Below are 22098 nucleotides of genomic sequence, written 5' to 3'. Positions count from 1 at the left end.
CAGGGATATTCTAACCATTTCAACTCTAACTGTGTATCATTCTGTAAAACATAAGCCAATTAGATAGATGATGATGATAGATAGATAGATAGATAGATAGATAGATAGATAGATAGATAGATAGATAGATAGATAGATAGATAGGTAGATAGGTAGGTAGGTAGGTAGATAGATAGATAGATAGATAGATAGATAGATAGATAGATAGATAGATAGACAGATAGATAGATAGATAGATAGGTAGCTAGGTAGATAGATAGATAGATAGATAGATAGATAGATAGATAGATAGATAGATAGATAGATAGATAGATAGATAGATAGATAGATAGATAGATAGATAGATAGATAGATAGATAGATTGATAGATAGATAGATAGATAGATAGATAGATAGGTAGATAGATAGATAGATAGATAGATAGATAGATAGATAGATAGATAGATAGATAGATAGATAGGTAGATACAACAAATTATTTGTGTGTAAAGTATGATCTCAGCAGTCTGTCAGTACAGGTCATATCCCAGGTTCCTCGAGACAAGTCATGCTTGTGGTGGTGGCGTGAGTGCGCCCTCTCGTGGTATTATGAAGAAACAACAATCTTCTACCACAGACCGCTTGTTGTGATCAAGCCTTGAATTTGTCTTGAATGTGTTCAAGTGGTTGCAGCAGAGGTTGTGTGTGCTTCGACTCGTGTCGTTCCGTGTTAAATCCGTCGGTGCGTCGCTCCGCCACAGGACTGCTCCTTTTGGTGGTTGAGGGATTTCTGTTTCTCCAGCGGCAGGGGGCAGCATAGCACATGTGCCAGTGTGACCTCGGCCTACGAAGAAGAAGAGGGGATCGCCGCCAGTGGTGGAGACATGACAGGAGTCATGCTAATGCGGTAGTAGTTCGCGAGTTGTCCGAAAAGTGTCTCGAAGCCTCGAGGGGTGGTTCTTTTAGCGCACGGAACCTCGCCAGCTGGCCCGTGTAGAGGGTTGGCGGAGCGGCGACACGCGGCGGATCGCGGACCTGCGGCCACCTGTCACACAACTCGTTTTACCAGCGTTAGCCGGCTAGCTGGGGGAGCTTTTGACAAGCGACGCCAGGGCTCGGTGCGTACAGTCATGTCTTCGGCCGGAGACTTCGGCAACCCGCTGAGGAAATTCAAGTTGGTCTTCCTCGGGGAGCAGAGTGGTAAGTTTGTCGAGTGTGAACCATGCGAGATGTGGCTAACACAAGAGTCGGATGTGGACGGTGGAGCGATGGACGTCAACCAGACGACGAGCTAACGCTAGCGGGGCTCGGTTGGACGTGGCGCGGGGACACTGTCGTCTGCCAGATGAGTCGTATCGGACAAGAACCCGTCTGGTGGCCAACTCGCCCGCGCTGACGTAGGCAGGGGCAGTTAGTAGGAAGTGACAAAGGCCACTGCAGGGGACAAACTGAGTGGCTGGTGTTCCTGAAGTACTCTGAGTATGTACTCGCTAGGGGTGCCACTTATAGGCTTGGCTACTGTGTTCAGAAGAATACCACAAATGTCGGTCGAAGTCCACCGTCACTCTGTGTGCCCCGACGGGTGCGACCAAACGACCGAACCTGCCCGGTGACATTCCCACACTCTCCCTGCTGGCTCTCCCCTTTCCCATCCGATCTGAACTGGGTGTGCTCCATTTGGAAGAAGAAGAAGAAGAAGAAGAAGAAGAGAGGGGTCAGGGAAGTTTAGTCTAGAGTCCGATTCCCACTGCCTCCATAACTGTGTGTGTGGCACGTCAACACAAATCACAGACTAGCCTCGATGAATTCGGGGCTTTGTGTGTAGACCCAACCCTTCACTGTTGCCTCAACTTGGGCTATGTGCTGGCAACAAGTACAAATATGTAGTACTCTCTGCGTACTCCCTACTTTCAGAGCTTTGTGTGTGTGTGTGTGTGTGTGTGTGTGTGTGTGTGTGTGTGTGTGTGGTGTAAAATGTGTTTTGGTGCTAAAAAACTGCTGGTCACAAACGATGGACCTCATGGTGAAAATGGGCTTGTATGACACATATTGAGAAACTGCTTGATCGGGATCTTTCGGTTTGACAATATCCATCCTGTATCGGCACCAGTACTGTTCCCAGCTGATCTTGTTGGTGCCACCCTAGTGTAGAATCAGGACGAGGTTGTGTAGAGGAGATGGCCGTTACCTTTTGCCAGTAAATATTTCTACAGGTGTATAACTCTGCACAGCCATGGTTCAATATGTCCTTGTAAACATCGGTCCTGGCTTTGGCCGTGTCATGCTCGGTGTAACCGATCATGTAACTCGAGCTCTGCAAAACAGTCTGCGAAGCTCCTTCCCGGTCCTCAAAGCAACTGTTCGAGTGTGTCCCTCTGTGTGCTCAGAGTAAGGTTTACCAAAATATCAAGCATGGTTGAAAGAGATTTTTACAAACCAGTGTACAACTGCTCCGTGTAGAGAAAGTGGTATATGATGTTGGGTATGAAGTTGAAGTTTGGGTTTTGACGCAGTGAGGCAAAACATTATTCAGAAGATAAGTAAACTGGGTGCTTTTTTTTCTAAACCCTTCCCATTTCTCTACATTCTTCAAACCTTCAACTTCAAACCCAAATACTTGGGAGTGATCGTGCGCCACGCCCTAGAAGCTTCAGAGGGAAGCAGGTGTTACGTAACACACTTCTCTCAGCTGCAGTCCGATAAAAAGGTTCTTCATCTGTGGCCAGTGCACAATATTCCTTTTGGTACTTGATGATGTTTCTTATTCATCGCTCTTTAAATTTTGCTGTAGATAGATAGGATCCATCCCCTATGTGTTATTTGCTAACATTTTACAATATCAGCAAAGTCCGACCACCTTTTTACTCCTCACAATTATTCTGCTAATATCGTTCTGGGATTTAATTTAGCCATTGTTAATTGTTGTTGATTAGAGTTTGAATGATTGGTGATCAATCAAGAGAATATAATTGTTTATCAACCACAAATTTCAAAAAGCCAATGATTCCAGTCCGTCAAAAGTTGAGTATGATACTTTTCTGTTTTTTATGTTATTATTATATAAATTGAATGTCTGATTTTTGGACTGTTGGCCATAAAAAAAAAGCAATCTGAATATTTTAAATTGGGCTCTGAGACATTACAATTTTCTCCTACATTTTATTGGCTAAACAGATGTGGAATAGAATCGATACATGAATCAACTATAAAAATAACCGATAGCCGCTGTCTTACTTGTGGTAACAACACACCATTAGTAGTCATTTTGTGAGAAGTGAGACGAATGCATGATCACTGCACATTTGTTTCTGTTTGTTTTTACAGTGGGAAAGACGTCGCTGATCACCAGGTTCATGTACGACAGCTTTGACAACACTTACCAAGTGAGACGAAGACCTCAACCCAATTTAATCACCATTTTAAAAAGTCCCCAGTATCCTAAATATCATCAGTAATGTTAATTGAAGATGGCTATGAATATGTGTTTATCTTGTTGTTTATTTATCTTACCCATTTCCAGGCCACAATAGGAATAGATTTCCTGTCGAAGACGATGTACCTTGAAGACAGAACAGTAAGTTTTATCTTCATCACTACTTGTGACATCAATGAATGAAGAACATTCTCCCAACTGACTGTGAAGTGTAAGGAATGCCAGGGGGCACATGACAAACTGATTTCTAACAATATTTTTTGTTTATTTTTTTAATCCTTTTTCGGGAGTTAAGTTATATTCTCTCTAGAAAACGCACACCGCTCTCCCAGTGTGAGCTGGTTGCCGAACTCCCTGGACCGTCCTCTGTTTCTCTGTTTGTTTCGTCCCTCAACACAACTTTTCTTCCTCTCCCTCCTACCCCTCCATCTACTCTATCCATTCCTGTTTTGGAATTAAACACCTTACTTGATCAAGAGAGGAGGGTTTGATGACAAGTGAAGGGTGATATTTATTTCTCCCCACGGGCCTGGACGGCTTGCTCTTTCTGGTGGTCATTCACTACCTGCATGCAACTACGTTCTCTTTGTCTTTTCCCATGCGTCTGACTTGATTTTGTTATTCTTTCAATTTGCTTTTTTTGTCATCATAACTTACCTTATTTCTGACCTTGGTTTTTTTCTTGTTTTGTTTTCATCCCTTCTTTTCTTTTCCTCTTTTTATTTCTCCTACCATCCTTTTCCCGTTCCTCTCCCTCAGATCAGGTTGCAGTTGTGGGACACGGCAGGACAAGAGCGATTTCGTAGCCTCATCCCGAGTTACATCAGAGACTCTGCTGCTGCGGTCGTAGTGTATGACATCACAAGTAGGTAGACTACTTGTGAAACCTGCCTGTTTTCTGTTCTCTTGATTTTAAATATTCATAAACAAACGAGTGTCTGCTCAAATCCTTGAAAATGCTACAACTACAGCAAACAAAAGTTTGCTTTATAATGTGACGTAAGCACATATTTCTTTTCTTTTTTAAATTGTAACACCATATTTGTGCTTCAGACTTGGACAAGATGTATACAACTTGTAGTTATAGTGTCCCCGTCTCAAGCTCGTCTCTTTTCACAGCTGAAAATCTCCTGAATACTGACGCTCCGCTTCCCGTTTCTCCCCCGTCTCTCTTTCAGATGTCAATTCCTTCCAGCAAACCACAAAATGGATCGATGACGTGAGAACGGAGAGAGGAAGTGACGTCATTATCATGTTGGTGGGAAACAAGACGGACCTTGCAGACAAAAGGTACTGTATGTTCTTCCCTCCTCCTCCCTCAGTGTAAAAGTGCTCTTTCCATTAAGTGCATACTAATGAAGGCATTGATTGTCACTGATGGTCCGTCCTCAGACGGCATTCAACCAGAGGGAGTTGTCTCTGCCCTTTGTGGTGTCAAAGCTTTGACTGACTCTAGTTGTTTTTTTTATTACTAAATGCCTTCCCTGGAGATATATGCCTTTCGCGTTTAGTTGTAGGGGTTTTCATTGGCTTTGGGTGTACTGTATCTACATAGGTCTGGTATGACATTTTTGGGAGCACTTAAATTGCTACTTTGTTAGTAATTATTCTACATGTGTATTCAAACCCCAATGACTTGTAATATTTATTTTTGTTTAAAGGTATTGATTAGATATTTACTGGTCAAGCTCATGAGTAAATTCATAGTTTGCAGCTGTGATATGTACCTTCATGTACCTGTTTAATGAAGTCGCATTTGTCTTTGGCTCTGCATCTTTTAACCCCCCTATCTACCACAGGCAAGTATCTATTGAAGAGGGTGAGCGGAAAGCCAAAGAACTAAATGTAATGTTTATTGAGACTAGTGCGAAAGCGGGCTACAACGTGAAGCAGGTAAGAGTGTGTGTGAGTCGTGCTCTGTCATCCTGCTGCTGATGCTGCCACCTGGGCTCCACGTACAAGGGTCACCTGTCAAAATCAACTTTGTGTTATGTCCCTGGATGTTAAAAGTCCTTTTTTCTGTCCGTATTTTTAAAGACAAAACAACATTCAACATTTTGGGAAAATAAGTTTTTTCTTATTTATGTTATTACTAATGATAAATAAGTAGCTAGAACTGGCAGCAATCAGCAAATTCTTCTTTTACGTGCACTAAAGCTAACTTAAATTAAAGTTCAACTTCACGCCAGTTGCCTGGGAACTGCCAGAAATGATCCAGTGAATAACCTCGTGGAAAACAGAAAATTTACATTTTTACAGCGTTTATAATTAAACATACAAGATATAATATGTTTATGGTGGGCAGATTTTGTCCCTTCTGGACAAAGCGATGCTAGCCTCACTTATGCTCTGCTAAGTTACCGGCAGAAGGTTACAGCTACTCACTTACCATACACACAAGGGAGTGGTAGCAATCGTCTGATCTAACTCCCAGTCGACGTTAAACTATCACTTCTCTTCCTGTTGTGTAGCGCAGCTGACACAATTACTAAGGTTTATTTGGAAACTTTTGGTTTTTGAGCAAAGGTGACAGTAAGCAGCAGGGAGGGGCACGACTTGTTAACCCACTTCAACATAATGACTGTACTTTTTTTTTTCTCCTTGTCTTGTCAATGTCTGTGATGGTACGTGTGTCTCCCCGTGGGTGCTTGCATTGTTGTACACGGTGACTTGTGGGTCACCACAGACAGATAACCACAGAGGAGGGAGAGCAGAGAGCGAAAGAGATGAATGTTCTTTTTATTGAAACAAGTGCAAAGACAGGCTACAATGTCAAACAGGTAGAGCGTGTGCACCCTTTTGTGTGTGTGTGTTCATTTTGCTCATGCTTTCTTCCTGTTTTACACTTGCATGCGTGCGTCAAGGTGTGCTGTAAACATCAGCTTCCTATTGACACGTGTGAGATGTGTGGATTTTGTCTTTCAAGCTCTCTCCCACCTGGTAAAAGTAATAAATTGCATTGGCAAACATTTGCGTGGGTCAGGGTTTGTAAACCAAAACTCCTCACATCACAGCTCACCACAGTAACAGTATTTGCGTTGCTGGGAAATCTGCATGTAATCAAGTCCAGCTCTATGTGACGCTGTTCAGTGGCAGGGGCGAGCATGTTGAGCATCATCACGCATTCAACGCACTTTTGTAAATCCATCAATCACTTAAAATTATGCCAAGCTCTCATCAATGGAAGGTCTCAGTGAGGCACAATCACCGCCTCTGCAGTGCAGAAATATGCTTCGCAGTAGTTCAAAAACATGCTGCTAAATCCAAATCGACTTTCATAAAGCTCTTTTGGGGCGTCTTCCTCTGTGTGAGCTTCGAGTAGTCCTTGTGCTAAATCATGTACACGGCACACCGTCTTGATTTCATATTGTGTGTTGGTCAGACCGCGAGTGTGTTTCCTTCTCCTGACGGTAAACATCTGGTTCTCTTTTCCCTGCAGCTTTTCCGCCGTGTGGCAGCTGCCCTCCCTGGCATGGATACCACACAGGACAAGAGTAGAGAGGACAGTATCCTTTGTGTTAATGTCGGAGTCTATGTCTGTCAAGACAGAAGAGAGTCAGGGGGATCTGCTCGCTCTATTCTGTCATGTCAAATGTCAAATGTAGTAGTCCCAGCAGGAAAATCTGGTGCGGTGATGTGACAGCTCACTATTGTCATTTAGCCTGTGTCCTTTCAGATTTACTTCATCAGTGAGGACATATATTGTGTTTGAAATCTTTGACCGGTTTACTGGGGCATTATCTTAAAAGCTTGGTCCACTGAAACATCTATTTTTTTGAGTTTAAAATAGACGCCACCGCTTGGCTCACAAAGTGACTGAAAGGATTTTTTTTAGGATGCTCCTGCGGTCAGTGGACGAAAGCAACTTGGATTAAAAGCGGTTATTATATATTTTTAAAACATTGACAGTAACATCTCAAACTACTCCTGCAACACAAGTCTTTTGAGCTGCTGATCCATATGTTCATTATGTTTAAAGCCTTTAGTTTATGCTTTTATTGTTTTAATCTGCTAAAACACTGTTGACACTGAAATGTAGGAATTTGTATTGAAAACAAAAAATGGCTTGATCCCACAGAAATGTTTCTGTAGCACCATCCTAGAAACGATTTGAAAAGTATTATCATATTTACTAATCATTTGATCTGATAGTTCCTGAATAAAATTAAGATTTGGCCAAATTTAGAATATTTAATTTAGAAGTTCAAAGACACTTGTATTGAAATTATTTTCAAACCTGACATACAGCCCTAGTGGCAGTTAAATAAAAAAAAAAATCTGTCCCCCAAATAAGACCAAATCTATTTTATTACTCACGCATTAAAAACTGTCGGGAGGTTCGCTCCTCTGCACAAGACTTCTCAATAACTGCAGTGAATGAACAAGCAAAAAAAATTGCAAAGAGGCAGGAGCACTCTGACAGTTATGCAGGCCATGAGCTTTATTCCATAAGCAGGTGTTTTGGGACTAGTGCTCTTTCTTCAGAGCTTAAAGAGCAAAAACAAATCACATCAGATGCTTCAGAAAGCTTCAAGTACGGACACCTGGAAGTACAAGGAACAAAAGGAAATCACAAAATATTAAATTTACAATTAGTAACAACACACTTCATATATCCCTCAGAGTTACTTAAGAAACCCTGTTGGTCATCTTTATACTTGTATATAATATAATTAGAGTTGGGGGAGGTTTTATGTCACGCAAATAACTTTATCATTTATCTTTCTACAAACTTTAAAAATCTTATGCCTATTAACTTAGGTCTGAAAAACAGTTTTGGATAGTATTAACTATCCCTTATATATATTTTAGAGTGCCATTTTTCCCATTCTGTGACAATCCTTAACTACCAAACCCTTCAGTGATCGACATTAAGCTGGAGAAACCCCCAGAGATGCCCATGAGTGAAGGAGGCTGTCCCTGCTAATGTCTGCCAGTGTCCTGGCTAAACAATTCTCTCACTGGCGCTTTCTCAAAACCGAGTGGGTTTCCTCTGTATCTATACCCTTCACTACGCCCGCCTCTGTGCCCCAGCCCGAAAGAGAACACTACACATCCATTATCCTCGCCATCTTGAAAAACTTTGCGCGCTCACCCAGATGCTCTGAAAATCATAAATCACTTAAATTGAATATATGCACTGTAACACACACACACACACATTATAACAGTATTCACAGCTGGAGCTCAGCCTCCGTTTACTGCCTGAGCTCCTGTTGTTTGTCATTTCAGATGAAATGACCATTTTGAACCAAACTGAAAGAAAGATAGTGTGTGTTGTTTAAGATATCAAATCAAGCTATGTGTTTAAAAAATGAGAATATTCTTTAAAAAGTTAAATGTTGCTTTAAGCTTGATGAGCACAATGTGGCTCTTGTGTGCATTTGTCAGTTAACAAAATTTGTGTCGTTGCAGTCGATTGGCAATGATAAATTCATGAATTGTGTTATCAACAACATATCTTTTTTTATTTCTTTTGTTGAATAATATGGGGGAAAATGTTGTGTCAAAGTAAATCAATAACATATTTGAGAGATCCCAGTGTAGACAAGTTTACTGTACACACACACACGCACACACACACACGCACACGCACACACACACACACACACACACACACACACACACACACACACACACACTCACACTCACACTCACACTCACACACACACACACACACACACAGGGAGAGAGCAGCTGAAGTTGGGGTGGCAGCCGTGAGTTAATTGTTAAGTGAGATTGCCCTCTGAGGGGCCTGTACAAGCTGATTCGCCCTTTCAACGTGCACCAGCGAGACATGACACAGTCAACACACTGAAACCACAAAGTCGCACAACCACAGACCAGCAAAGACACACGACACCTTAAGAACAACACTATCACCGCACCATCCACATTACCGTCCTTCCTCTCTTCACACACTTGGCTTCCATTTTCTATTACCTCTTTATTTGGATAGATTTTTTTTTTGAAGACTAAAGCGATGATAGATTAAAACAGTTTGTTTGATGGTAGTGTTTTTTTAACAGGATGTTTTCTTTCCTGTATTAAAAATTATAATAATAAAACCCACCATAAACATTAGATATGGAGATATTTGCCTTTTGGAAAATAATTATAGAGGCTTTTCCTTGGCTTTGGGTTTGTTTAGTTAAGCTTGGTATGATATTTTACGAACAATTGAAAGTTTTTGATTTGTTTTGCTTCTTTTTTATTTTTTTGTTGGCATTGATCTTTGGTTAGTGATTATTACACCTGTATTTAATCCACAATGACTTGTAATATTTATTTCCGTTGTACTGATGTTTCTTTTTTTATGGCTGTTAATATCTTTACTTTAGGTATGGCTCCTGAATCACTAATAAAACGTGCATCCATCTGGACCACCTTTAACAGAGTCGAGAGCGTCTGCTGTTCCCTCCACCACTCCTACATTGCAATTTGATCATTCAGATAATTCTGTGCAATTTTTGTGTAAACTTATGGAGGTGTGTCTGATTTGTATAGTATATTGTAGTAGTCCTAATGTTTCTGTCTGATATGGTTTTAAATGAAAGAATAAAAAATATACTTGTCTCCGCTGCTGAAATGCATCTTATTGACAGATGTCAAATTTTGGATTTAGTGTTTCACTTGGGCATATTTTTTAATATCTTAAATTATAAGTCATTAGAATGGTAATCAGATTATCTGGAGTACTGCAGATGTTGATCTGTTTCTGATGAGTCGTCTGCCTTCGTCTCAGTGGTACAGCGACCGTGTGTGAACCACAGGAATGGCCCAGTGACTACTGTACTGTTAAGTATTGTTTTAGTTCATCTTCATATTCCTAAACCAGGCTCAATCAGGTTTCTTAAAAACGCACTGACTGTACTTAATGTACAGAGGTAAGGAGGCATAAACACAGAGGTGGTACAGCTACCAATCCTTAAAACTGAATGCCAAAAAACTGTAGCACACCGATGAACGAACAGGACAAATATATTGCATTGTCCTAGGAATCGTTTTCCACGCAGCAATATGACATCGAATAAAATAGTTTCTGTCTTTTTCCTCCAACATTACAACAGGAGTTAAAGAGTCTTTTACGTCCAAGTCTCGCGTGAGTTGCCCCATAGCAGCTGTTACCCTGGCAACCCAGCCAAACAACCGCAGCTCTGTGTGTGTGGCTCGTGTTAACAGAGCCCGCAGGGTGCTGTTCTCTACGAAGCGAGGTCGGCGCTTTAATAATATTTTTCAAGTTACTCTAGAACTCTTTTTTGTCAAATTCAGGGTCCTGTTGAACGACGACTCTGGGTTTCCAAGCGATCTGATTGGTCAGCAGTTGGCCCGGTGACCGGCTTTGAACTCTCCTCTCGGAACCTTCAGCATAGGTTACCACGGTTACCTGGATAACCGCAGACCCCTGCTTCGCAGCGCAGTCTGTATGGTATGGATTACTACGAGACGCTGGAAATAAACAGAAACGCAGCGGACGCAGACATCAAAAAGGCGTAGGTCTCTGTAAACACTCACCAGATGTTTAATACCGGTCGCTTTGCCTTCGCTGTGACGGCGGTTTGTGCTCTTTTACCTTACTCATTTGTTCCTCAGATATCGGCGCCTTGCGTTGAAGTTCCATCCGAGCAGCAACAGAGAAGCTGGAAGCGCCGAGAGGTTCAGTCGACTCGGGGAAGCCTACGACGTGTTGAGCGACCGTGAGTGCAGAGGACGGAAGAGTGAAGAGGAAGAGTTGATTCGGAGCTGGAACATGAATTTAAGCAGTAGAGCCCATTATGCAGGCTGTTGTGTGTACTTCACTGTAACATCCAACATGCTGCTGTAGGTCATCTGAAGGATTACTGAAGTTAAAGCACAACTGAAATAGAATAAACCCAATAGAAATAACGGAAATGTTACATATAATCAATCAAATGAAAGGCTGCAAATAAAAAAGGGAGTAGCGTGCTTGGCCTTTAGATTTTAATAGCAACTTGTATATCTTTTTTATTATTAATGTCACCGATTTCCAGCCTATCTGCTCTTATGTCTCAAAATGAACAAATGATCATTAATACACAACATTACACTTCATGTATCATGGTTATAAAATGGGGATGGAAGTGGTGCAAGGAAAGCTTCAGTCTGATATGACCAACATGTGTGTATGAACATGACCCGTCTTCGACCTCACAGTATTTACAGACTGGCAATTTGTGTCTACACATCTAATCTCGCTTTTGCTTTGTTACAGCTCGGAAAAAGGCAACATACGACAAGTTTGGTGCGGAGGGTCTAAGAGATGGTATTCCCCCCGAGTTTGGCACCGGTGGGGCTTGGTCCTCTAAATACACCTACCATGGGAATCCAGACAAAACTTTCAAACAGTTTTTTGGCGGTGACAACCCATTTGCAGGTGAGGCGGCGAAAAAAAACTGAAAATAAATACTATACACTAAATGTGCCTTTTTTTAAATTTGACACCAACTGCATTGATTCGATATTTTAATTAATGTATTTATTCATTTATTCATCGATAGACTTCTACACAAATGAGGTGCCGCTTCAGTTCGGTGGCCTGCAACCAGTCGTGGTGAAGACACAAGACTCGCCAATAGAGAGAGACCTTCATTTGTCCCTGGACGACATCTTCCACGGATGCACAAAAAAGATCAAGATATCTCGCAGGGTAGGAACGTCTGCAACTATCTTCTCACATCATTCATGACACAGAGAACAACTTGTGCACATGAGTCAAATTAGCTTCACATGAAAAAATATTGAGTGGATTAGAAATTTATGTTTCGCCTTAACAGATTATGAATGAGGATGGATACACGTCCAGTATCAAAGACAAGATTCTGTCTGTGGATGTCAGTCCTGGCTGGAAAGATGGCACCAGAATCGTTTTCCCCAAAGAGGGAGATCAGGTAAAAGAGCTACAGTACACAAACTCATCTCATGATGATATTTATAACAGCTGTCTGTGATAGGAAAGGGAACTCATCCGATGGTATTACGTTACGTTACATTTTTATGGCTGTAAACCCTTTATCTTAGTTGTTAATGGTTATTTCAACAGTTGTGTCGAAGTTCAACATCAGTATGACCTTAATTAGATTGAAGAAGACCGTAAGGATATTTAGGTGGGGATATATACTGTAATACTGTAAAGGGTATTTAACATTTGATGTTTAATTTTGATTTAACAAGGTACTGCTTTGGTCTTCATCTTCTGTGTTTCCCTTTTTTCTGTGGTTCCTGTTTGTTGTATGATGCTATTGTGAAAAAGCTTTGTACAAATACATTTTTTACTTACTATGAATTTCTCACAAAAATGTGTAATAAGACCTGAGTTTCGGTTTCCCTTGCTGTCTCTGGTGCTGAACTCTCTGTTGCCTCATACTTGGAGATGAATTCTCAGCAAATGCGACTTGATTATAGATAATCCAAGCTTTGAGTGCACTTTAGGCTTCAGAGGGAAGTCTAGCAAGGGAATGAGAGTTTTGTTTTGTAGTAAATAATGAATATTAATTTATAATATTTTTAATAATGCAATATTGTACACATTTATGATGGACTATCATAATATAATAGTAACCATTTTGATGTTTGTCGGCATCTCTGTCGGAGGGGGATTCATATTATAATTACACCTAGATATCAAGTTCTTGGAAACTTGCAGAACTGGGCAGTTTGGAATTGGTTAATAATGTCAGAACAAGGTATAGACAATAGAAAAAAGGTAATGGTTTAATATGATAAGGTAAATAAATATATATTTTTTATTCTTAGTATTTCCACAAGATCTGTCATTGTCACCAGCAGGTGGCGTCTCATCTCTCAAGCAGCTCACGCATGCTTATATGATTGTCATTCAATTAGTTAATTCTTTTATATGATCTGTTCAAATTGTGGTCAAAATGTGTCCAAGTAGCTATTCTTTATCAATCAAAGCATGGTAAAACATTATTATGCCATGTTTTTGGGGTAGAAACCTGACTACAGTGTAATCATCTTGTGCCGTATCTCTACCGTCAGGGACCAAACAGCATCCCTGCAGACATTGTGTTCATAGTGCGACAGAAGAGTCACCCTCTGTTCGTACGACAACACGATGACCTGATCTACAAGGCCAACGTCTCTCTGGAGATGGTGAGTCCGGTGACACGTGGTTTTATTATCAGTCAGCCTTGGGTTTAAGTAGAAGAAACACTGATGCAAAAAACAAAACCCCCTCCAACAGGCCTTGACTGGCTTCTCTGTGGATGTGCCGACACTAGATGGCAGGCTACTCAATATCCCCATCAATGAAATTGTGCAGTAAGTGCTTTTGCTATCCTGAAGCCAGAGTGGAACGCTAAATAACACTCATGTGCATATTGTAGTTTTGTTAATTTGGCATTAATCTCAGATATTATTGCAGCTGATTGAATCGTTTAAACATTATTATCAGAACAGGAAGGGATGCTCATAAGAAATTCAAATACTATACATCACCTGTACAGTTAAACAGGGACGTTCTCTACATGGATATGTTTTGGGTTTATGCATCTCATCTACATCCGTTGCCATTTTCCTGTCTCTGGTTTCGTTTGTCACAACACAATCAGCCCCACGTACAGAAAAGTGGTGACTGGAGAGGGAATGCCGAAGTCCCAGGATCCTTCACGGAGAGGAAACCTCATCATCACTTTTGACATTCAGTTCCCAGAGAAGCTCTCCGCTGAGAGGAAGCATCAGATCAAACAAGCTCTAAAATAAATTGATTTTGAATAAATTGATCACATTTTAATGTCTCGCTATCCTGTGACTAATGACTATTGCAATCACATGTATTTCCCTTTATGCGCCCAGATACAGTTTGTACAACATTGATACTGAGGAAACAAAAGGTAAAAAGGCATTTCTAAACAACATTGCTGTGCTTCAGCATCAGTCAGACAACAATGATTATTGAATAGTTGAGCCGTTGTGATTGGCCGCCATCATGGCCCGTTTCAGCTGCTCGTATGTGACGAACATCACCACGTTCCAGGAGCCCAGGCGTAAGAAAGATGGCATGAACCTTAAGAGCAAAAAAAACATAATTGACATTTTTGTTTACAGCCATTGGTCTCCTCACCTTCCTCTGTCAAAGTTTCATTTATATCAAGCATCATTTAAATACTGCCCATGCGGTCAGTGCTTACCCTTTATAAAAGGCAAGTGGTCCTTCTTTGGTCATCATGTTGGCAGCGCAGTTGAGGACACTGCTGTACTGGCCAAGAGAAGAGTTCATGAATCTTGTCTTGACCACGTCGACTGGGGAGGCGATCACTGTCGTGCACAGCCCTGCGCCGAAGGCTGACACAAGGTGGCAGGGCAGATTGTCTGTAGAGCAGAGGCTGAAAGTTAGTAGCCCAGGAATGGACACACTGCGATCATGCCTCTGGACCGCGTTGCACTGCAGCCATTGTGTTACCTGTCAGAGGAGTGGACTTAAGAAGAGCATCCTTGATGAAGTCGTACGTCACCAGTTCTGTGCAGTTGACCGTCGCATTGCGCACAATGTTTGGAGCGGTACCTGCAGGACAGAGTGATATGAAGACATTTAGCATACAAAGTTAAAGGAGAACCCTGAGGACCCCCATAACCATCTTGAGTGAAAATATACCTCTCCACAGACCACGAATGCCTTCTTCCTTAGCAATGGTCTTGTAAGCGTCAATGGTGCTACAGTAGCGTCTGGCGTGCCCAGAAGACCTGGCCTGTGCCTGGAAGCGGACTTTCACCACATCTGTGGGCTGAGCGAAAGCAACCGCCATGGCACCCGTGGTGCCCCCCGCGAGCAGCCGGCTGCCGATGCCCACATCTGAACCAGAGAGAAGGGAGGTAATTGGCGCAGGGGGCTCCCTCAGCTAGACCAACAGATGGTGATGCAATTCACGGAGACTCACGATCAGAGCCTCGGGTGTAGAACTGCTTCACAGAGTCGTAGAGACCGATGCGGACAGAGGCGAAGCTCATCTGCCTCTGGAGTCCTGCCACCAGTCCACTGTAGAGACTCCTGGGCCCCTCCGTTCGCACCATGGTGGTGATGGTGCCAAACACTCCACGATACTTCACCGCAGACCCATTCCCTGCAGCTGCTGGGGCTCTGGCCTCCCCTTGGATCTGTGCAGAGTAAAAGGTAAAAGAGGCTGAAAAAACAAACTAAGAAAGGATTGGGGGTGGGGGGGGCTGCAATAAACATAACAGCTTCTTCAGCTTTTTAGACACAAAGAAATGCATAAAATGTCCTATACCTACACAGTGACCCTCTGGTGGTTTATTTATTATAAAAAAAAAATATATAAAAACAGTATACACATCTGTGCATGTGCTGATGGAAAGTTAACTTTTTTTTTTTTTTACCTGCAGTCGCACTTTGGCCGTGTCCAGGGGAAAGGTGAGCAGGTCGGCGATACAGGCCGCGGCTCCTGCTCCTACAAACTTCACAGCTGCCGATGGCGGCACATCAGCAGGTCCCAATCCAACCATTTTTCAGGGCTATTTCGGTCAATGCTAGCACTGGAGTGTGGCTTACAGTTTGTGGACAGGACAAGAAGCTCCTCCGAAAGCTGGAAAAAATAGACCCAGAACACATTCCATCCCAAGATGATTGTATTTATAAGTAAAAAGTGCACCTCAGCAAACTTAACACAGTAGAATCACAAAATGCCAGCCATTATGTCTTGAGCTTAACTCTGTACATTAAAATGCTCACTGGGCGGCTCATGTAGCATGGCAATTAAGAAAAAGAGATCGTAAAGAATAGGTTTCTACTGATACTTAGTGAAATACAGCTGCAGACAGGAAAATGCTGCAGGCATAGGCATAAATACATTCACAAACAGTGTTGTATTGCAAATTTGAATGAAGTTTATGTACGCAACCAAAAACAAAAGCCCTGCAAATGATTAAGGACAACGTCTTTTAATTTGATGATGCATCGTCTCATTGAAATCTGACCTTTGGTTAGAAATCCTTACCTTTTTGGAGATGTTTAGGACAGAAACGTTTGCGACCAGGATTCTCTAAAGGCGTCCCTCTGGCTGAACTTAGTCCCATCTATGAACTGGTCTTGTTTTTCCATAGAAGATTTTTCAAAAGTGATGGATCTTAAAATCATACTCCCAAATCCTGAGAAGACAGAAACAAGTTTAAAAACAACAACAACAACAACACAGCAGCGTAACAAAGTATTCACAAAAATACCGTCGTCGTAAGGGGGAGAGAAAAAAAAATCATATTTGAGATTGTACCTTGGTTTGTTTTTGAAGTCAAACTGCCTGGTTAAATGCAGAAATATCTTGAAAGGAGAGCACCGAGAAGAATCAGATTCTGAACCGACTCGTGAACAGGATGCAGTCAGGAAGAGAACCACCTTCTTTAAATACTGCTGTTGTGCTGTTACATCATGGCATGTGTTGCTGGTGCGGCCCCACCCCCACTGCATCTACGGGCTTCCTGCTGGTGCGATGGACAGACCATAAACCTGTCTGTGTGACAAACAGCCTGGGGCTGTGTGTCGGTGTTATGGTTGTCTTCAAGCTCCCTCTCTATACTGTGTCCTGAGACCAACAACAACTATGAGGAGGATTATCAACCAGCGTTGTGATTAATAAAACAGGCTGCACATTTTGAGAGCTGACTATTTAATGCAAATAAATGACGCATTACAATTACATGCATTGCAGATTGTCTAACTTGCTTCAAAACATTTGCTCAAGTCGGGCATCTGTTTAAATTTCCTTGAATAGAATCATAGTACAGAGCGTACCTGACATGCAGAGTGTGCTGAGTCATGCTGAAAAATACAAGAACACATGGTGTTTCGCCCACCAGATTAGATCCGTATGTTCAGACCCTTTTACAAATCACCACTATCTCTTTGTTAAAATGACATGTCCGTGACCTTCACCGATTGATCCGGCGCTACATCTGAAAGTAGCCCGGGACCCAGAGGAATTCGAGGAGCTCATTTCATTTGCTCTGCCAGAATAGGGTCTGCATCCGCTCTATTGGGAAGTGATTTCCCCTCCGGCAGAAATATTGCGGGTCCAATCACAACCGATTATCTGATAATGGGTTCATAGAGAAGCGACTTTTGTAAACAACCAAGGCCGCTGTCTGCTGACATTTTTGCGTCACTCAACAGACGTCACATGATTCGTTGCTCTCACTCTTTGTACAACTATCCAATTGCGCCCGGAGGCTTTTTGGTCTGCGTCCATTATTAACGCCTCTTGGAAATCAAAAATTAACTGAGAGGTCCCAGACTAATACGCAGTTGACTATCAGTCTGGCTACACCAGGCTAATTGAAAAGCGTTCATGAAAATAAATTCACAAACAGTGTTGTGTTGCAAATTTGAATGAAGTTTATGTAGGCAACCTTTTCCACAGTTTCCCTGACCCTCCAAAGGGCTTTGTAAAGCAGTACAGTGTAATAAGTTAATGGTTGGTGAAGTTGCATAAAAGTAGTCATATCATATGAAATACAGGCCATGTTAACTGCAATGCAGGAATACTTGGTTACATTTGGTCCAACACGTGCAGCTGTATGAAGACCGCAACACTCAATAGGTCTGACTGTCTCACGTGTGAGACTGCAGCATTAGGAGCAGATGTTTCTGGAAACATTCCAGGCCCAACGAATAAAAAGCTGCATTTATTCAGTGGTCTTGTGCCACGAGAAAACATTGCTTCCTTTCTGTCATATCACAGCTCTAGTTCTGAGGGCGCCGACCGAGATGTTCACATGAGTGTATTTGTGTCAGATCAGTGCTTACCGATATGAACACCTATTCTCCATCCTGAGAGTAGCCACTGGTTCATCCTTTTGCACTGACATGTCAAGAAGGGGGCATCATGTGTCTGATAGGAGGAAATAAGTCTAGGATTTATATGGTTCATCTTCATGAATACTATGCTACATCTGAGGCTTTGTCATGACTAATTCACATTTGCTTGACAAATATATCTACATCTATAAACAAACAGGTAAGAAGTGTAAAATTTCTATCTTTTAATAACTATGTGTTTTAATGTTAAAACTTTATTTCAATAACTTGTGACCATCTTGGGTGCTCATCTCGCCTTATCCGTCTAATTATAAGTGGTGAAGTAAATCCTGTTTGGGTGACTAAAGCCTTTGAGATGGTGTACGGTACACTATGGATTTCTACAACAAAGAAACTTACTTAGCACCGCTCCGCTTTAATCCCAAGATATTTAACATCCTGTTAACAACTTCCACCATTTTATCAAGCAGATTGATTCATCAGCTCACTCCAGTCATCCCATGTTTGTTTTTTTCCCCCAAAATGTATTCCCATCCTTTCACTTGTATTCCAGGAGTTGTTAGGCGTAAGAGAGACAAAGGAAATAAAAAATCTCCACTTTATTTATTTTTGGCATTATTTTACCATTGTGTACAATATGTTCTAGTCTATTCATATGACTCATCGACCAGCGATAAATCATACGAAGTACAAGTTAGCAGCAGGGAGATTAACCTATGAATTCCTGACTACATGCATCACATATAATGGTAAACATTGTAAACAATCCACAAGAAGATCACTGTTGAGGTCAGTGATGCCAGATTCAATCTCTCTATTGCTTTCATGGAAAACTGGCCCGAAACGCAAAAATAACATTACACCATAACATTTATATATGTTATGTAATATTATATATATATATAAATATGAGCTTCCAGTTCATTCTTGTAAACATGAAAATCCATCTTCTAAGGGAAGTGTTTTTCTAATGGAGACGCTCACCCTTACAATTCACAGTGTCTCTCTTAACTTCAATCCTTCTGGTTTTACACCATGCCCACGGTGTCAGTTCAGGAATTCGGTGAGCCAGATTCCTACCATCAGTCTTCACAACACATGAGCTCTTATGACGCCTCAAGTTCACCCCCGCGCCACGTCGGTAATGTGACTTTGGACCCCTGAAACCATTTGAAGCTTCTTTTTGTTTTGCACTTGCACTTGGAGATCTTCTTTTCCAACCATGGGTCACCACTGGTCTCCACTGTGTCGTGCTGAAGGCAAGGCCTCACTGTCTGTGCAACCCCGTCTGAGGTAACAGTCCGACGAGGTGAGGTCAGAACGGCGACTCCCAGTATTGTGTCCGGGTCATGCCTCGTTTGATTTGTTCATACGTCACGAACATCACAATGTTCCAGGACCCCAGTCGCAAGAAAGAAGGAGTGAAACTGATGGAGACAAGTGAAAGAAATGTAAACATGTGTTGCTTGAATATTTTACTGTTGTGTGGGTCACTGTTATGTAAGCGTGTGTTTACCCCTTGTAGAAGGCTGTGGGTCCTTCACTTCTCAGCATAGTGAGAGCACAGTTGATCGCGCTGCCGTACTGTCCAGCTCCCGAGTTCATGAAGCGAGTTTTGACTACATCCACCGGAGACGCCACTACTGTTGTGCAGAAGCCTGCACCAAAGGCAGCAGTGAAGTGGCAGGGCAGGTTGTCTGTTGGGGAACAGAAGCATTTTGTCATGTGATGTTGGTTGTGTGAGATGTTACAGTGGACTCGGAGTGAAACTTTCTACAACAAGTTGCTTTTTTCGGCCTCACCTGTCATTAGGTCGTACTTCAGGATGAGTTCCTTGATCATGTCATAGGTCACCAGCTCGGCACAGTTGACAATGGCGTTACGAGTGATGTTGGGCATGCAGCCTGGAAGAAAGCAGCAGAGGATTGTTCAAAAACCTCTGGAAGGAATATTCATGGTGGGTAACATTTACAATTTATTTTGAAGTGGTACCTTTCCAAAGTCCCTTTATTCCTTCATTCCGCGCAATTGTCTTGTAGGCATCCAGGGTGCTGTTGTATCTCCTGCCACCATCAGCCAGTCGTACCTGGGCTTGGAAACGCACCTTCACCACGTCTGTTGGTTGGGCAAAGGCCACGGCCATGGCTCCTGTGGTACAGCCCGCCATGAGGCGAGTCACAATCCCAGCACCTGTGCAGAACATTTGTATCAGTCACAATGTAGGAGCAGGATAGAAACAATGCTCATATAACACAGTGATACTCAGGTAAGAACACGTACTCTCAGTGCCACGCGTGTAGAATTGCTTCATGGAGTCATAAAGACCGATTCGGACGGAGGCGAAGCTCATCTGCCTCTGGAGTCCTGCCACCAGTCCACTATAAAGACTCCTGGGCCCCTCCGTGCGCACCATGGTCATGATGGTGCCAAACACTCCACGGTACTTTGTCGCACTGGCGCCTTCAATTTTACTAGCCTCTCCCTGAATCTGGGCAACAGGGTGACATTCAAGGAATCTTAGCATGTGTTGAAAGAAGGTTAAAAGAATACAGAACTATTAATAAACAAAATCTCAATGTTAAAATGTGTGCATCTAACCTGTAGTCTGACTTTGGCGGTATCCAGGGGAAAGGTGATGAGGTCAGCGATGCAGGCTGCAGTGCCCGCTCCGAAGAACTTAACTGCCGCAGAGGGCAACGCGTCAATGGGTTTCGTGCCAACCATTACGACACCCGGTTTCATGATACAAACGGAAGAATCTGCTCTCAGATCTCTGTATGTCACACCGCATACACTAAACACAGCAATAAAAAAAAAATCATCACTCAGCTCAGCAAGACACACACTCGGAATATAACTCCTCATGTATTAAATCACTTTGGTTTGTTCTGATAATAACATTTAACTGTGCTAAAACTGTTCCAGAGAAGTAAACCAGTCTTTTGGAAGTGGTTCTGTTGTAGAAATGCCCGGGGTCATAAATTCTATTTGAAGTGAGCCAACCAGCAATACAAAAAAGCAAGTAACTTGTGATCCCAGAAGTGTTTTGTTTTTCTCATTTCATGTAAATTACAGGAGAAAGACGTGCAAATGATATATCCGATACAAATAAGAAATATAAAACATTTGTCTTGTTATTATATAGCTACTGTTCTGTCTAAATATCAAGTGATACAAGTTGAGTGTGAACCAATGAAAAATGTGCATTTTTTTCCCAAATCACTTTACCTGAGAAGCTTTCCAGGAAAGTTATAATCCACCGCAATTGAAAGAATATAGCATCCTTTAGGCAGTTAGTCCCGTTAGTGTCCTCCTGTCCTGCTGTGCAGCACTGTTCACTGGGACGAGGAAGCTCCTGAATTTATAGGCACCTTTTGCACATGACTGCAGGGCAGCGTGACAGGCCGTACACACCCTGCGAATCTCATGTTTACCAAATAGCCGCTGGGAGACAAACGGAAATTTGAGCACTTGTTGATCTGTTCCCAACGGTCTCATTATGGCCGCCTGGTGTGGACTCACGCTCTATGATCACACAGCAAGCAGCACATTTCACAGTAACACTCACTCGCTGAAAATATCATGAATATAGAATATGTATTTTAAGTTGCAATTTCAACTTTAACTTGGGTATAGCTTATGTCATATAACTACACTGACATCAAATATCATACCGCCTGTTACTATTGGTTGATGTATATGTGGCCTGTCTGTATTCCCTACATGTTTTCACGGGACATTCGCCTGACAAGAGTTGTATGGTGGATAACGTTCACACCACATTCTCTTCTAAGTGTCGGTGCCCCATAGCAAAATGCAAAACTGGTCAAGAAGCTTTAGGAATTCCCTCCCCCCTCCTCCCTGCATGTATTGAAGTAACA

General features: G+C 42.2%; 4 protein-coding genes across 8 annotated transcripts; 2 read left to right on the top strand and 2 right to left on the bottom strand.

The window, feature by feature from the left end:
* Positions 1–720: 720 nt before the first annotated feature.
* Positions 721–9987, top strand: rab6a (RAB6A, member RAS oncogene family). Of its 4 annotated transcripts, none has more exons than XR_004790113.2 (9): positions 721–1178; positions 3303–3361; positions 3499–3552; positions 4171–4276; positions 4590–4701; positions 5211–5304; positions 6098–6191; positions 6851–6917; positions 8274–9987. XR_004790113.2 is itself a non-coding variant. In XM_035625120.2 (8 exons), the coding sequence occupies exons 1-8, from the start codon at positions 1109–1111 to the stop codon at positions 8336–8338; spliced, it is 627 nt and encodes a 208-aa protein (XP_035481013.1). In that variant the 5' UTR covers positions 730–1108; the 3' UTR covers positions 8339–9987. The 4 variants fall into 4 exon arrangements, 2 of the variants coding, with proteins under 2 accessions (XP_035481013.1, XP_035481011.1); XR_004790112.2 differs by lacking the exon at positions 5211–5304 and having other exon boundaries at positions 730–1178; positions 8274–8393; positions 9753–9987; XM_035625120.2 differs by lacking the exon at positions 6098–6191 and having other exon boundaries at positions 730–1178.
* A 559-nt stretch (positions 9988–10546) lies between these two features.
* Positions 10547–14185, top strand: dnajb13 (DnaJ heat shock protein family (Hsp40) member B13). 2 transcript variants are annotated; one of them, XM_035625116.2, is made up of 8 exons: positions 10547–10904; positions 11005–11108; positions 11645–11806; positions 11931–12079; positions 12207–12320; positions 13432–13545; positions 13637–13713; positions 14004–14185. In XM_035625116.2, the coding sequence occupies exons 1-8, from the start codon at positions 10843–10845 to the stop codon at positions 14152–14154; spliced, it is 933 nt and encodes a 310-aa protein (XP_035481009.1). In that variant the 5' UTR covers positions 10547–10842; the 3' UTR covers positions 14155–14185. The 2 variants fall into 2 exon arrangements, with proteins under 2 accessions (XP_035481009.1, XP_035481010.1); XM_035625117.2 differs by lacking the exon at positions 13637–13713.
* Positions 13121–15929, bottom strand: LOC118300597 (mitochondrial uncoupling protein 2). Its single transcript, XM_035625115.2, has 6 exons — positions 15787–15929; positions 15330–15546; positions 15047–15244; positions 14855–14956; positions 14583–14763; positions 13121–14458 (listed from the first exon to the last, which is right to left on the bottom strand). The coding sequence occupies exons 1-6, from the start codon at positions 15910–15912 to the stop codon at positions 14344–14346; spliced, it is 939 nt and encodes a 312-aa protein (XP_035481008.2). The 5' UTR covers positions 15913–15929; the 3' UTR covers positions 13121–14343.
* A 2432-nt stretch (positions 15930–18361) lies between these two features.
* LOC118300595 (mitochondrial uncoupling protein 2-like) lies at positions 18362–21797 on the bottom strand. Its single transcript, XM_035625114.2, has 7 exons — positions 21446–21797; positions 20816–21011; positions 20498–20705; positions 20210–20407; positions 20020–20121; positions 19734–19914; positions 18362–19644 (listed from the first exon to the last, which is right to left on the bottom strand). The coding sequence occupies exons 2-7, from the start codon at positions 20957–20959 to the stop codon at positions 19533–19535; spliced, it is 945 nt and encodes a 314-aa protein (XP_035481007.1). The 5' UTR covers positions 20960–21011; positions 21446–21797; the 3' UTR covers positions 18362–19532.
* Between the last annotated feature and the right edge of the window lie 301 nt (positions 21798–22098).

This window comes from Scophthalmus maximus, chromosome 2 (genome assembly GCF_022379125.1).
Source record: "Scophthalmus maximus strain ysfricsl-2021 chromosome 2, ASM2237912v1, whole genome shotgun sequence".
Lineage (NCBI taxonomy): Eukaryota > Metazoa > Chordata > Actinopteri > Pleuronectiformes > Scophthalmidae > Scophthalmus > Scophthalmus maximus.
This window is presented reverse-complemented; position numbering and strand designations above follow the sequence as displayed.